This window comes from Melitaea cinxia, chromosome Z (genome assembly GCF_905220565.1).
Source record: "Melitaea cinxia chromosome Z, ilMelCinx1.1, whole genome shotgun sequence".
Taxonomy (NCBI): Eukaryota; Metazoa; Arthropoda; class Insecta; order Lepidoptera; family Nymphalidae; genus Melitaea; species Melitaea cinxia.
The window spans coordinates 4,796,490-4,809,559 of record NC_059424.1 but is presented as its reverse complement, the minus strand read 5'-3'; the positions used below and the strand labels follow the sequence as shown (position 1 = coordinate 4,809,559).

The 13,070-nt window shown below is 34.6% G+C and overlaps 1 protein-coding gene across 1 annotated transcript in view; it reads right to left on the bottom strand.

Annotated features, from left to right (window-relative positions):
* The window catches only part of LOC123668606 (chondroitin sulfate proteoglycan 4), a 49,578-nt gene that overhangs the window by 23,368 nt on the left and 13,140 nt on the right, over window positions 1–13,070 (bottom strand). Inside the window, exons 7-8 of the mRNA XM_045602328.1 lie at window positions 4,207–4,362; window positions 3,274–3,498 (exon numbers count right to left, since the gene is read on the bottom strand). Coding sequence (XP_045458284.1) covers window positions 3,274–3,498; window positions 4,207–4,362 — 381 coding nt within the window. The remainder of the gene's footprint in view (window positions 1–3,273; window positions 3,499–4,206; window positions 4,363–13,070) is intronic.

Below are 13,070 nucleotides of genomic sequence, written 5' to 3'. Positions count from 1 at the left end.
CTACTTCAAAAAAGGAGGTTGCTCATTCCGACCGTATATTTTTTTAAATGTGTTTTTTGAATCGATTTTACTGATTCTTTTTTTGTTGAAGGAGATATCCCAAGGTTGGCACCAGGATCTGATGATGGCATCGCAGAAAATCGAGGGGAAACTTCGAAAATCGTAGTGGCGACTAATGCGTTTGTTATTTTTTTTTCGTCTACTTATGTTGTATATCTTGTCGATGTATTTGAAATCGGTCGGGTCTTTCGTTTGCTAGCAAACACAATTATTAAATTTTGATTTGTATTAATATACGAGTTACCCTGGCAACGTACCTGTGCATAACCACCCTATACTATCTTTTTAGTCCTAAAAAACGTCGATAGAGATATCAATACAAACTGCCGTATACAACTAAAGAATCGCATATGGAAACGAATTATTTTTCTCACAGAATGTTTTTTATTGTAAGTTAAAGCCGCGATTACTCGCTCACGAAAGGTATCATGCGGAACGATTCAATCGTAGTACAGACTGATTTGTAAATCTCTAACTTTATACCAGAGCATTTAGGAAGTCTTGAAACGACGTTTTGTATGATAGTTTCAATATACCTTATTCAATCTCCTTAAAATTTGGACATATGGTCGTGTGTATTGAACTACAAATTAAGGATGGGCTAGGTTTTCTTATTATTAACAGCGAAACGTGATCTGTTACACCTACAGAACCCGCTATTTGAAGAAACGTAATTACGAGTCGATCATCCTGCATTTATCCACAGATCATCTTTCACTCTTTCACTCTTTTTGTTCTATAATTACGTACAATATATTACATTCATTAACTAGTCCGTTGGCGCAGTTTGTAGTGACCCTGCTTTCTGCTCCGATGGTTGTGGATTCGATTCCCACCCCGAGTCTGAGTGTAATATAAATATTTATTTAAAAATATTTTTATATGTATTATTTATAAGTATGTTGATCGAAAAAAAAATGTAGCTATAGCAGTCGGCTATTACCTATAACACAAGCATTAAGTTGCTTACTTTAGGAACAGACGACCGTCTGTGTATTGTGTAGATATTAATTTATTTATTTTTAAAGAATATTACTTGCAATATGACTGTTTTACATCATATTGTCAAAGGATTTGCAAGACGAATGCGAGATCTGGTACGATTTACTAATCGTATTATCTTTAACCTATTTTAAAGAGAAATTGTTATTATTTCTCAGTCTCGTGCTGGGAAAATATCTGTAATCTTTAAGCTTTTATTTGATAGAATAAAGTTAAAAATAATAAATATATAATTTAAAAATAAGGCTCTATTCGCGTCCTGTGTTGTGATAAGTGCTAAGATCGATCTTAATAAGAGGAATTAAGCATACTTTGATAAATTTAATATGTACAGCGCGATACAATGTACGCGGAGTGTGGCCATACATATATTATAGATCGCGCCTACATACTACTATCTATAATATAAAAATGAGTCGCTGAATGTGTTGCTAAGCGCAAAACTCGAGAACTGTTCGACCGATTTCGCTAATTCTTTTTTTAAAATATTCCTTGAAGTACGAGGATGGTTCTTACGGAGAGAAAAATTCTAAAAAAAAAAATTAATAAAATTAAAGGATCGACTGTTAGGCGATACGAAGTTCGCCGGGTCAGCTAGTATTAAAATAAATTCAATATTATCATTTCGGTCTGTTATAAATTTTACATAAGATACACTGTTACGCTTTTAAGTGAATGGCATTTTTCTGGAAAAATAAAGTTTTATTAGATAATATATTAGGTTTAACCTAATTTTAATAATAACCCAAACAAAAACTAAATTCTACATACAAAAGGCGTTTTTACTGATTGGCACGATATCTCGTTAATTTTATGAATTCATCGTTTGTTTTTCTAACTGCTGATTTATCCTGTAAACAAACGATCCGGCAAAATCTATTGATTTGTCAAAATATTGGTAGTTTTAATTTATAAAAAATATAATTGTGTTTGCTCGCAAACGAAAAAAAAACCGACTTCAATTACATCGACGAGTAATACAACGTAGATCGACGAAAAAATAGTCAAGTAACTACGCGTTATCAAAGATTACTCAAAAAGTAGTTATCAGATCTCAATAAAATTTATATGTAACCACATGACAAACATCAGCTTTCGATTAAATTAAAAATTATTAAAATCGGTACACCCGGTAAAAAGTTATTGCGGATTTTCAAGAGTTTCTCTCGATTTCTCTAGGATCCCATCATCAGATCCTGGTTTCCTTAACTAGGGATATCTCCTCTCCAACAAAAAAAGAATTATGAAAATCGGTACAGCCAGTAGAAAGTTATGCGGTATAATACAATGTAGGTCGACGAAAAAAGCGTCAAGTAAAAACGCATTATTAGATATAGCTCGATAAGTAGTTGTTAGATCTCAAATAAATTTAAATGGGACCAATTGACACACACCACCTTTCGATTAAAAAAAAATTGTCGAAATCGGTCCACACGGTCAAAAGTTCTGAGGTAACATACATAAAAAAAAAATACAGTCGAATTGAGAACCTCCTCTTTTTTTGGAAGTCGGTTAAAAAAGAATAAATTGAGTTCTAATCGAAAAACAACAATATCACATTGTTGCACTACAACAACAACATGAGCAGTATTCGATTTTAAGTGCATATTGTTCATTTTGTATAATTAAATGATATTTCTGGATAATAGTATATAACTATTGAAATCATATTTCTAGGTTTAGCACGTAGTGAAACATGGGATGGTTATATTTTTACGAGTATGTGGGATTTAACATTGTTTACATAATAGTTTTTTTTTTTTTTTAAACGGGAAAAGCATATTTTTTATTACGTTATACGAATAATAACGAACGATTCCTGCGGGTACCCAAGTATACTTAAACTTATTCCTAAGCAGTTTTCAATCAACTAAAGTCTTAGTTACTTAGCCACTCGTTGCAAACATATACTTCATGAATTATAATTATATTTCATTAATAAATTATATCTCATATGATTAATGACATAAACATATATTCAAGAGTGTTCCACGCTTTTAGGCACGGCTGTAAGATTAAATCTAAGGGGATAATATATTGAAACGATGATTTAACATGTACACTAAACTAATATCGCTTGCAAAACGGCTATCGATACATTATATGAACATGGGGGTCATTGAACTCTTTCACTTGACTTACAACGTCCTTTTTTAGAAAACACTGATTAGAAATTACACCTTAATGCTATATCAATAGAGGCGTTATTACCTTATATTTCTCGGCGTAGTCGGGATTTATACACAAGTCGGAGTCGCACTTGCAAGTGAAGTGGTCGACGCCGTGTTGTTCGCAAGTTGCCCGCGGTATGCAAGGGGGACTCGGTCCGGCGTGGCAAGGGTACCACCACACGCATCTGGGACTAACGCCGTACGATACTACGGCGTTCGGCAGACCGTATATCTTATCGTCGACTTCGATCGGTCTGATGCAACCCTAAGGACGTTTCGTGGAAATCAGTATCAAAAATAATCGAGCGTTTTTTTAAGGTTTATCATGGAGTAAAATTTGAGATGGACTAAAAAAAGCTATAAATGCGATATTTTATCTTTTATGATTCTTTTTACTAATCGATGATATTGTCTCAACAAATGACACGATTACTGGTGATAAATAACAAACTATAAGTATACTTTGGCTTTTCAAATTTAAAACTGGTCGTGTTGTTACTCGAGTTTATTGTTTCCGCTTAATTCCTATGAATCGTTACTCGATTCTATAACATTTTTTAAGTAAACGAAATAATATACAAAAAAAAAAAAAAAAAAAAAACGAGTGTGCTTTAGACCGCACGACTGAAGTAAAACTTCTTAAGCTCCACCAACTTATATCTCCCTCTCAACTTCATCATACTCTTCGTAACGCTCTCGTCACGAATTCACCAGATTACTCCAAGTCAAGTAAAGAAGTTTTACTTCAAAACTCAAGAAATATAAAAATATATTCCCGAAAGAGCAAGTTTAAGCCAAGCGATTAATCTACCAAAAGGATATTAGTATGAAATCCATTGTATATATACTTATATTTTTTTGTTATGTTGTACCTACCATAGCTATATATATACCTTGTTGTGATATCCTATAAGGTTCGATTGAGATGTTTCCAACTGTGACCTACCTTAATTTTTTATTTTATTAAACTCACCATGATGCTAGAGTCCGCGGCCTTGATGCCTTTCGAGAAGGCTCGCTGTCTTTTCTCAGTCTCTATTCCCCCGAGATAGAAGGAGTCTGATAGATCTAAGTATCTCGTGCCGCCGCTTTCTATCCGTGTGCTCATTGCTATATTATCGATTGAAAGCTGAAAGAAATTTTATAAAATTTATAACAATCAATATACATATATTTAATTTTATTTATTTCAATAACAGAAGAAAGAAATAATATAACGTTTATAGAAAATAAACATTTTGAAAACAGTACCGAATATGATTAGACTAATACTGGGCTCACAATAAAAAAAGGTGCAACAGTTGAATTTGTTCCCCTAGACACTCATTCAATAATCGACTAATGAAATAGACGATCATAAAAGTATAATAAAACACGAGTTCGAGTAAACAAATACACATTGATAAGCATTATCTGTGTATAAATATCTGAGCAGTCAGGTAAAACGCCAAGCATATTTAAATCTGCAAAAATGTTTATTACAAAAAAAGCGAATATTTGATAATATCCTCAGCTATTGAGATTCATACAGCTTTTACGTGATCATTTGCTCCGTTTATTCGTTCAATTGATTACGTATTTCAATAAAGTTCAGTCTCGGCAATCTGCATAACATTTCAAATTCGCATTTCGCATGAATATTTAATGTGAAAAGAAACTAACGCTTTCGTTCAACTCGACATCAAAACTTTTTAAAACTAGTTTTTCATAGAATTTAATATGAAAAACTTTAACTTTACTTTTCGCTTGGAAGTAGTTTTTTATGTGAAACACCCACCGTTGTCTGTTTTTAAGGTAGTCAACAAGTCAAGTCAAGTAGTTTTTAAGGTACTGTGTGGCTACGGTACTAAAGAATATAGCCACCTCCTCTCTTCATGGGGTGTCGTAAGAGGCGACTAAGGGATAACACAGTTCCACTACTACCTTGGAACTTAATAAGGCGACCGATGGCTGGATAACCATCCAACTGCTGGCTTTGAGATATACAAGCCGAAGACGGGCAGCAGCGTCTTCGGCGCGACAAAGCCAGTACTGCGGTCACCAACCCGCCTGCCCAGCGTGGTGACTATGAGCAAAACACATGAGTTCACGTTATTTTTGGCGTAAACTTGTGGAGGCCTATGTCCAGCAGTGGACTGTATAGGCTGTAATGATGAAGGTAGTCAACTTAATGCCCGTGTTAGTAGGTAACAGCCGAATGATATATATTTTTAGTACATGTACATGATACAAATAATTAGTTTACCAAGACTACGCAGATCAACAACCATGAAACGAAAACCAGGTCACACCCAATAGAAGCAACGGGCTACTCAAATAGTTAAGTTTTTTTTTGTAAAGTGAAGGTATCAATATAAAATGATACATTTTAAAGATTTCAAATCAAAGTTAAGACGTACTTTAATTTAAGCTATAATTTAGCTATATATAGTCTATAAGATTGAAAGTATTTCACTATAATTGGCTTCTAAACTCAATTAAAACACTTCCATATTTCCAAATAAAAAAAAAATATACTCGACGTTGTTTACGATGCGAGTTCGTAGAACTTCTATAGAGGATTAATTAATATTTTATTAAGTAAATATTTAATTATTTTGAAGTATTAAAGGAAAAACTCATTATATTTTCATGAAACTTTTCTTATCAACTTGTTAGCGATTGTACTACTGATTATGGTTAAGCTTCTATAAGATATATAGAATATTATTACTATTTTTAAGTTAGCTTTATAAGAACAACAGATTTGTTTAATAATTTCAGGTTTCTATGTATAAGATTAAGGGAAACATTTTATACAAATTGCATAACAGGGTGCGGCATTACAACCCGCTTTATTGCTCCGTAATAACAGGGTAGCTGTATTTGATAGTAACATCAAAAATAAGAATAATTATTGATATATTTTCCTACGAAATAACTAGCTGCTGACCACGACATCATCTGCATAAGGTTCAGAATTAAGCCAAAATAATAATTCGAAGTGCTGTGTGTGTAAGTGATGCTGTGTGGCTACGGTAATAAAGAATATTGCCACCTCCCCTTCTTCCCGTGGGTGTCGTAAGAGCCGACTAAGGGATAACACAGTTCCACTACCACATTGGAACTAAAAAGCCGACCGATGGCGCGGGATAACCATCCAACTTCTAAGCTTTGAAATACACAGGCCGAAGACTGACAGCAGCGTCTTTGGTGCGACAAAGCCAACGCTGCGGTAACCAACCCGCCTGCCCAGCGTGGTGACTATGGGCAACACACATGAGTTCACGCCATTTTTGGCGCGTACTTGTGGAGGCCTAAGTCCAGCAGTGGACTGCGATAGGCTGAAGAGTAAGTGTGTCCTTAAGTACATTTTAAAGGTATTTCATTTTAAAATACTTTGCACGTGGGCAGCCTGCAGGGATCCATCAGGAGCCTAATTCGGTAATATATTTTGCTTGATCCTTTGATGAAAGGGTTGGAGGCTGCATATGCATACGTGGTCGTAGACGACGAGGTGTTGGCGGTCGTCGGTGACTCAGCCCAAAAGATTGAGAAAAGTGCCGCATTCGAGTATGTCAGACAGTAGGGTATCAAAAACAAGCTGACTTTTCGTCAAATAAATTTTACGGCACGATGTAAGCGCCCAAACAGAAGTTCAACACCCCTCGCTTTGCCGTGGATGGGGTCGACATTGGAGTGTTAACGGAAATCCAGCTATCGGGAATTATTATCGGCGACAAGTTGGCTTTCGACACGGATGTGGCCTACGTGTCCAGGAAGATGGTCTCTTTAGCCTGTAATATCCCACTGCTGGGTATAAGCCTCTTTCCCCATGTAGGAGAAGGATCAGAGCTTAATCCCCCGCTGCTCCAATGCGGGTTGGCGGATATATTCTCTACTATGAGTAGCCTAGTATACGGTGTACATGATAAAAACCAGAACTGACGGCTTAATAGAATAATGTGTGAATATACATAATTGTAACAATATTATTTATATTTATCAAAATATTCATTGTTTTGAAATAAATAGTAATAATCGCATTGTAAACACGAGACGGAATAACAAAATTGTAACTCCTAAGTTTCCGACTGCGCAAAGTAAACGTCTCCTTTCTGGGTGTTAATTTGTGACTACTCAAATTACTACTGTTGCCATTTATAATTTATCTATGCTAATTGATATAATTAGTCGGTAGGTTTTGTCCAGTCTGCGCCATTATTGTACTCTGTGTATGTAACTAACATTAATTTAAATATATCACTTCCGTTTCGGTCAAAACAAGTAAAGCACGTTTTATTCAAACATTTTATTTATAACACTAGGTTATGGTATTCGCATGTATAATAAAATCCCACAAACAATTTTGGAATTGTATCAGCATAAATTTAGTTTTCATAAAAAAATAATAGGTAATAGATAAAGCTTATTATTCGGTGCAGGATTAATAGTTGATAAAAATGAGTGGACTTAGTGACGCTGTATTTTATGCAACATGTAACTAATTTTGGACTAAAACACAGTTTATTTTTAAAATGTCACCTTTATATGGTATCAAAACTAACCACTTACAAATAATACAATAAAAAGATTTTATAACAAATTTTTGCTAGAAAATGTAAAAATATTTTTTCCCAAACCTATTGTAATAATAGTTAAGACGATAAACGCTCCCCGCGTAAAAAGGATGTGAGGCAGAAACAACAGGTAATCAGCATGAAAGTACGAGGGTGTGTAATGATAGCCACAATTAGTATATCTGAATAGTCGTTAAAATTTGGTAGTGAGACAAAGAAACACACCGAAATTCGAGTAAATTTAACACAAGCCCGAAACACTAAAATTGAAAGTCGCTGAAGTTATAATCCTTCGTTCCGTGCACACGTAGCGAAAACTTTAGATATACTTTCATGTTAAACATTTCAGTTTATTGTTAAAGCGAACGAAATTTTCAGACGGTAACAAACTTGAATTTGCATACTGCATTGTTTATAAATTAGTTTACGTAAATCTAACAATTAATTTCATTGTTTCGTCGTCATCATCAACTATTCGGCGGTTCATTGTTAGGTATCTCTTATTATTTTCCACGCACAGCCGTGTTTTAACAACGTTAACCTCCTTTATGACAGTTTGTTGAGAATTGTAAGGTTAAACAAATGAAATATTATCTCAACTATTGGCGTAACGTGAATGTGACTCAAGTCTACCAAAAATTTACCGCCTGGATCTTTACTGAAAAAAAAATGCAACTATCGATCGTTGAGCTTAAATAGTATTTTTAACACACATGTTACCGACACTATAGCGACTTTTTCGCACTTCAGCTTTTTTTCTATTGGCTTACCCAAAGTCTACCAAAACTAAGCTCTGTCGAAATCATTATTTTTAAAAATGTCTATTTTGACCAACACACATACAATTAGGACCTAATCGAAAGTAATCACCATCAATATATCAATTTGTCTTCGCTTCAGCCTGTAATATGCCTTCATTAATAAATATATATAATTGTGTTTGCTCGCAAACGAAAAAAAACCGACTTCAATTACATCGACAAGTAATACAACCTTGGTAGACGAAAAAATAGTCAAGTAAATTCGCGTTATCAAAGATTACTCAAAAAGTTGTAATCAGATATCGATGAAATTTAAATGTGACCACATGATAAACATCAGCTTTCGATTAAATTAAAAATCACCAAAATCTGTACTCATAGTAAAAAGTTATGCGGTATAATACAACGTAGATCGATGAAAAAATATTCCAGTAAAAACGCATTATTCGATATAATTCGAAAAGTAATTGTTATATCTCAAATAAATTTAAATGGGACCAAATGACACGCACCACCTTTCGATTAAAAAAACATTTTATCGAAATCGTACCGATACACCCAGTCAAAAGGTCTGAAGTAACATACGAACAAAAAAATAAATACAATCGAATTGAGAACCTCCTTCTTTTTTGGAAGTCGGTTAATAATATACGTTTTGTTCATGATACTTTTAAAGTCGACTGATTGAGAAAATCATTATTAACTTACTCTTAATCATTACTTGCTTACGCTTGTAATATGGTTCCATTTTAATTTGATTGAAATGTAACGAGTACTCTTTAGTAATCCTTAATAATCCGTATTTAATTGATATTTTTTTCTCAACGTATTTTACTCGGTTATTTTTCGTTTGAATGCAAACAAAATTAAAAAGAGACCCCTTTCAAAGCGAATGTAAACGGTTTTAGGAAGATCTCATCTCTTTGTACTTCTTGCTGTCGCTGCTTTATTGTCGTAGTATTTTTGTATGTAAGGACTAGTGACAAATGACATGGTGGCTTTTTTGTATAAATACTTTAAGACTAGAAAAGCTATAGGCAATTTGCATCTATATAGTGCTTTTATTTTTGTTATTACAATAGACGTAGGGCACAGCAGTAAATTCCCTGCTTAAAATATGGAGTAGCCCAACTGGGGTAGTAACTCAACCTTACAGAAGATCACAGCTAAATAATACTGATTTCAAGCAGTGTTGTGTTCCTGTTGGTGAGTAAGGTAACCCAGAGCTGGGGGGAATTGAGGGTAGGGTCGGCAACGCGCTTGCGATGCTTCTGGTGTTGCAGGCGTCTATAAGCTGCGGTAATCGCTTACCATCAGGTGAGCCGTACGCTTGTTTGCCGACCTAATTATATTAAAAAAAAATACATGCCGTTGTACCGCCATTATTATTATAATAACCTTTCCAAAGTTACCTTGTACTAAGAACCTTCTTTTAGAATAAAATCGCTAAACAAAGAGGTTGGTTATACATTTTATAGTATATACTGCCGGAATATAAATATTATCTAAGACACGATAACCTTTTCGGAATGAAGTTTGCACGGAATTTTGGACGTCATCGTAGGTATGTCCAATCACAAGGTAGTGTTTTAGTTAGGAGAAGGATCAGAGCTTAATCCACCAGGCTGCTCCAATGCGATTTGAAGGATATATGAGAATAACGATCGCTACCAGGTGTACATGATAACAACCGGGACCGACGGCGACGGCTTAACGTGCTCTCCGAGGTACAGGGGGAGACCCACAAGGACTGCACTAACACCCAGACCACGACAAATTTCCGTATGTCCAATACAAATATTTTTCACGTGCAGGAATCGAAGTACCGTGACCGTTGTGCCAACGCGTCATCATGCACGTACATACCAACTTTCATTACAATCAGTTCAGTAGTTTAGCGTGAAAGAGTAACAACGATCCACACATTCTTACAAACTTTCAAAAACATTTTTAATACAGTTGCTCAAAAAGTGGCGTATTGCAGGGAGGTATAGCGTTCGGGATGTGGGCTATTACATACTCGTGCTTTTTTTTTACCTTTCCCGAACTAGTGCGTTCTCTTTCCCAACTGTCAAAATAATGTCTATTAAAAAGAAAAGCCAACCATGAAGTTTTTACTAAAAAAAATCATAGAAGTTTTTATGATTCATGCAAATACGTATATTTCTAAAAAGAAGCTACTAATTTGTTTCAATATCAGATTTAATGATTTGATTGAATAAGTTTGGTTAGGTTTCATTTCATTTCATTAAATTTCATTTTCATTTCATATCAATAAAAAACTTCTACTGAAGACTTGGCTGTATGGGCATAGTTTCCTTTACCTACCAGAATGGGTGAAGAAAAAAAACTGCTTATAGTCTACGGTTGGCGCCATTTTTCAGAAATTTTCTTTTTATTGTTTTATTAAATTGCTTCATTTTTTCGCAACTGTATTAAAAATAGTCGTTCAGTACACGTGCGGAACCGTCATTGCAACTTCTTCCGACTGTCAACCCTCGCCTTCGGCTGTGCCTCGGCTCAGGTAGACATTTGTCGGAACTCTTTGCAATGACAGCCTTTCCACCTTTGTAATGAAATATACTATTTCGTAAGATATTTATCCAGATAATAAAATCTAAAATTTATTATTTATGTCACTCAGCTTATTGAAAAAAGTCAATATCAAATTCAAAGTCAGATTTATCTACAGCACTAAAGGTAACATCATATTGGTCCGATTAATTCGCAATCGCATTTTCATTCACACAATTCATAGTAAAATTATATTGTTTTAAACAGTTTTGTGTAAACAAATAAGTATCGTGTTGTTTGTTTTTTCACTAATATTTGTTTCTGATCTAGACGTATTTTCTTGAGGATCTCCCCACCTCGTCTCGGAGAACACGTTAAGTTGTTGCACCCGGTTGTTATCATAGTCATCTCATATTGATCGTTTGTCGTGGTAGGGAAATTATTTATTGCGTAACTCGTAGTGGAGCAGCTCAGCCCTTAGGCCTTTTATGTGGAATAAATTTAAATGGGACCAATTGGCACACACCACCTTTCGATTAAAACAAAATTTGTCGAAATCGGTCTATCCGGTCAAAAGTTCTGATGTAACATACATAAAAAAAAATACAGTCGAATTTAGAACCTCCTCCTTTTTTGGAAGTCGGTTAAAAGAGGCTTTTACCCATCAGTGGGATCTTACAAGTTCAGTATTCTATATTCACTGAGAGACAAATATCACGTCTAAGATCTTTTTTAATATAAATCAAAGCCCAGACATTGCCAAACAAAAAAACTATATATCTAAGGAAATTTGGACAGTCTCAAAGGATGTTTTCCAAACAACCATATCTAATATATGTCTCGTGTCACAGTGTTAGTTACAATACTCCTCCGAAACGGCTGAACCGATTTTTATGAAATTTTGTGTGCATATCAGGTAGGTCTGTAAATCGACCGACATTTATTTTGCATTCCACTAATGTATAGGGGGCGGGGGGTTAAGGGGTTAATGACATATTTGGCAAAACAACTTTTGCGGGATAAGCTAATATATATATATATATGACATGGCCTCGGCCATGACAACGGCCTCTAAGTTCCAGTTTGGAATAGCTACCGCTGTTTCAGTAACTATCTACTTGTTTATACAAAAATAAAAATAAAAAAAAAACTATGAAGAGGAACTTTTTGATGTTTGGCCTGTTCTCGCAGTAACCAGTGATCCTGTATGACGCATCAGGGGAGTGGGTTCGATTCCCGGATCGAGTCTGGTTGAATACACCCAATGTACCCGAATGTGCGTAATACCCACGTAAACATAAGCGTGTTGGTCTCGGCTGTTATCATACCCTCAGGCATTAAGTTTCCCTTTTTACGAACAAACTTTGTGTATACACATATAACTTTGTTAAACACGTTACATATTTAATAAAATTGTAACACTTTTAACATTAATGTTATAAAATAAAACACATCGTAATATAATAACAGCTACGCTCCCCCATCTCGTTTAATAAAGGCATCCCGCGTGAAAGCCGATAAAAATCATAATTTTAAAATACTATAACAGTTCGCCATTGAGCTATTTTTCATAACGTCGCTCGCTTATAATAAAATATTTCAATAAAATCGTGTTCGCTGTACCGGTTGCCTCAATATAATATGTTATGCGGTTGACGGTAATAGAAATGTATATTATGAAGTCACTGCATTTAAAATCTTATTCTATATAAACAAGAACGGATTGCCAGAACGAATGTAAGCGCCTAACTAGTGCTATATTCAAAGTTAAACTTCTTAATGTAATATATAAGTCATTTGATACCTCTGACGTTACCGCGGTCTCTTCATAAGACCGTTCAATCAGAGGCATTACAACATTCGACTCGACCTAATTGCACGCTTGAATAAAAATAAGGTCAATAGCTATGCGACTGCATTTATCCCGAATCAATCTTATATATTATTATTATATATAATAGACTAATACAAGTATATATGTACTTATATGTATTAAATTAATT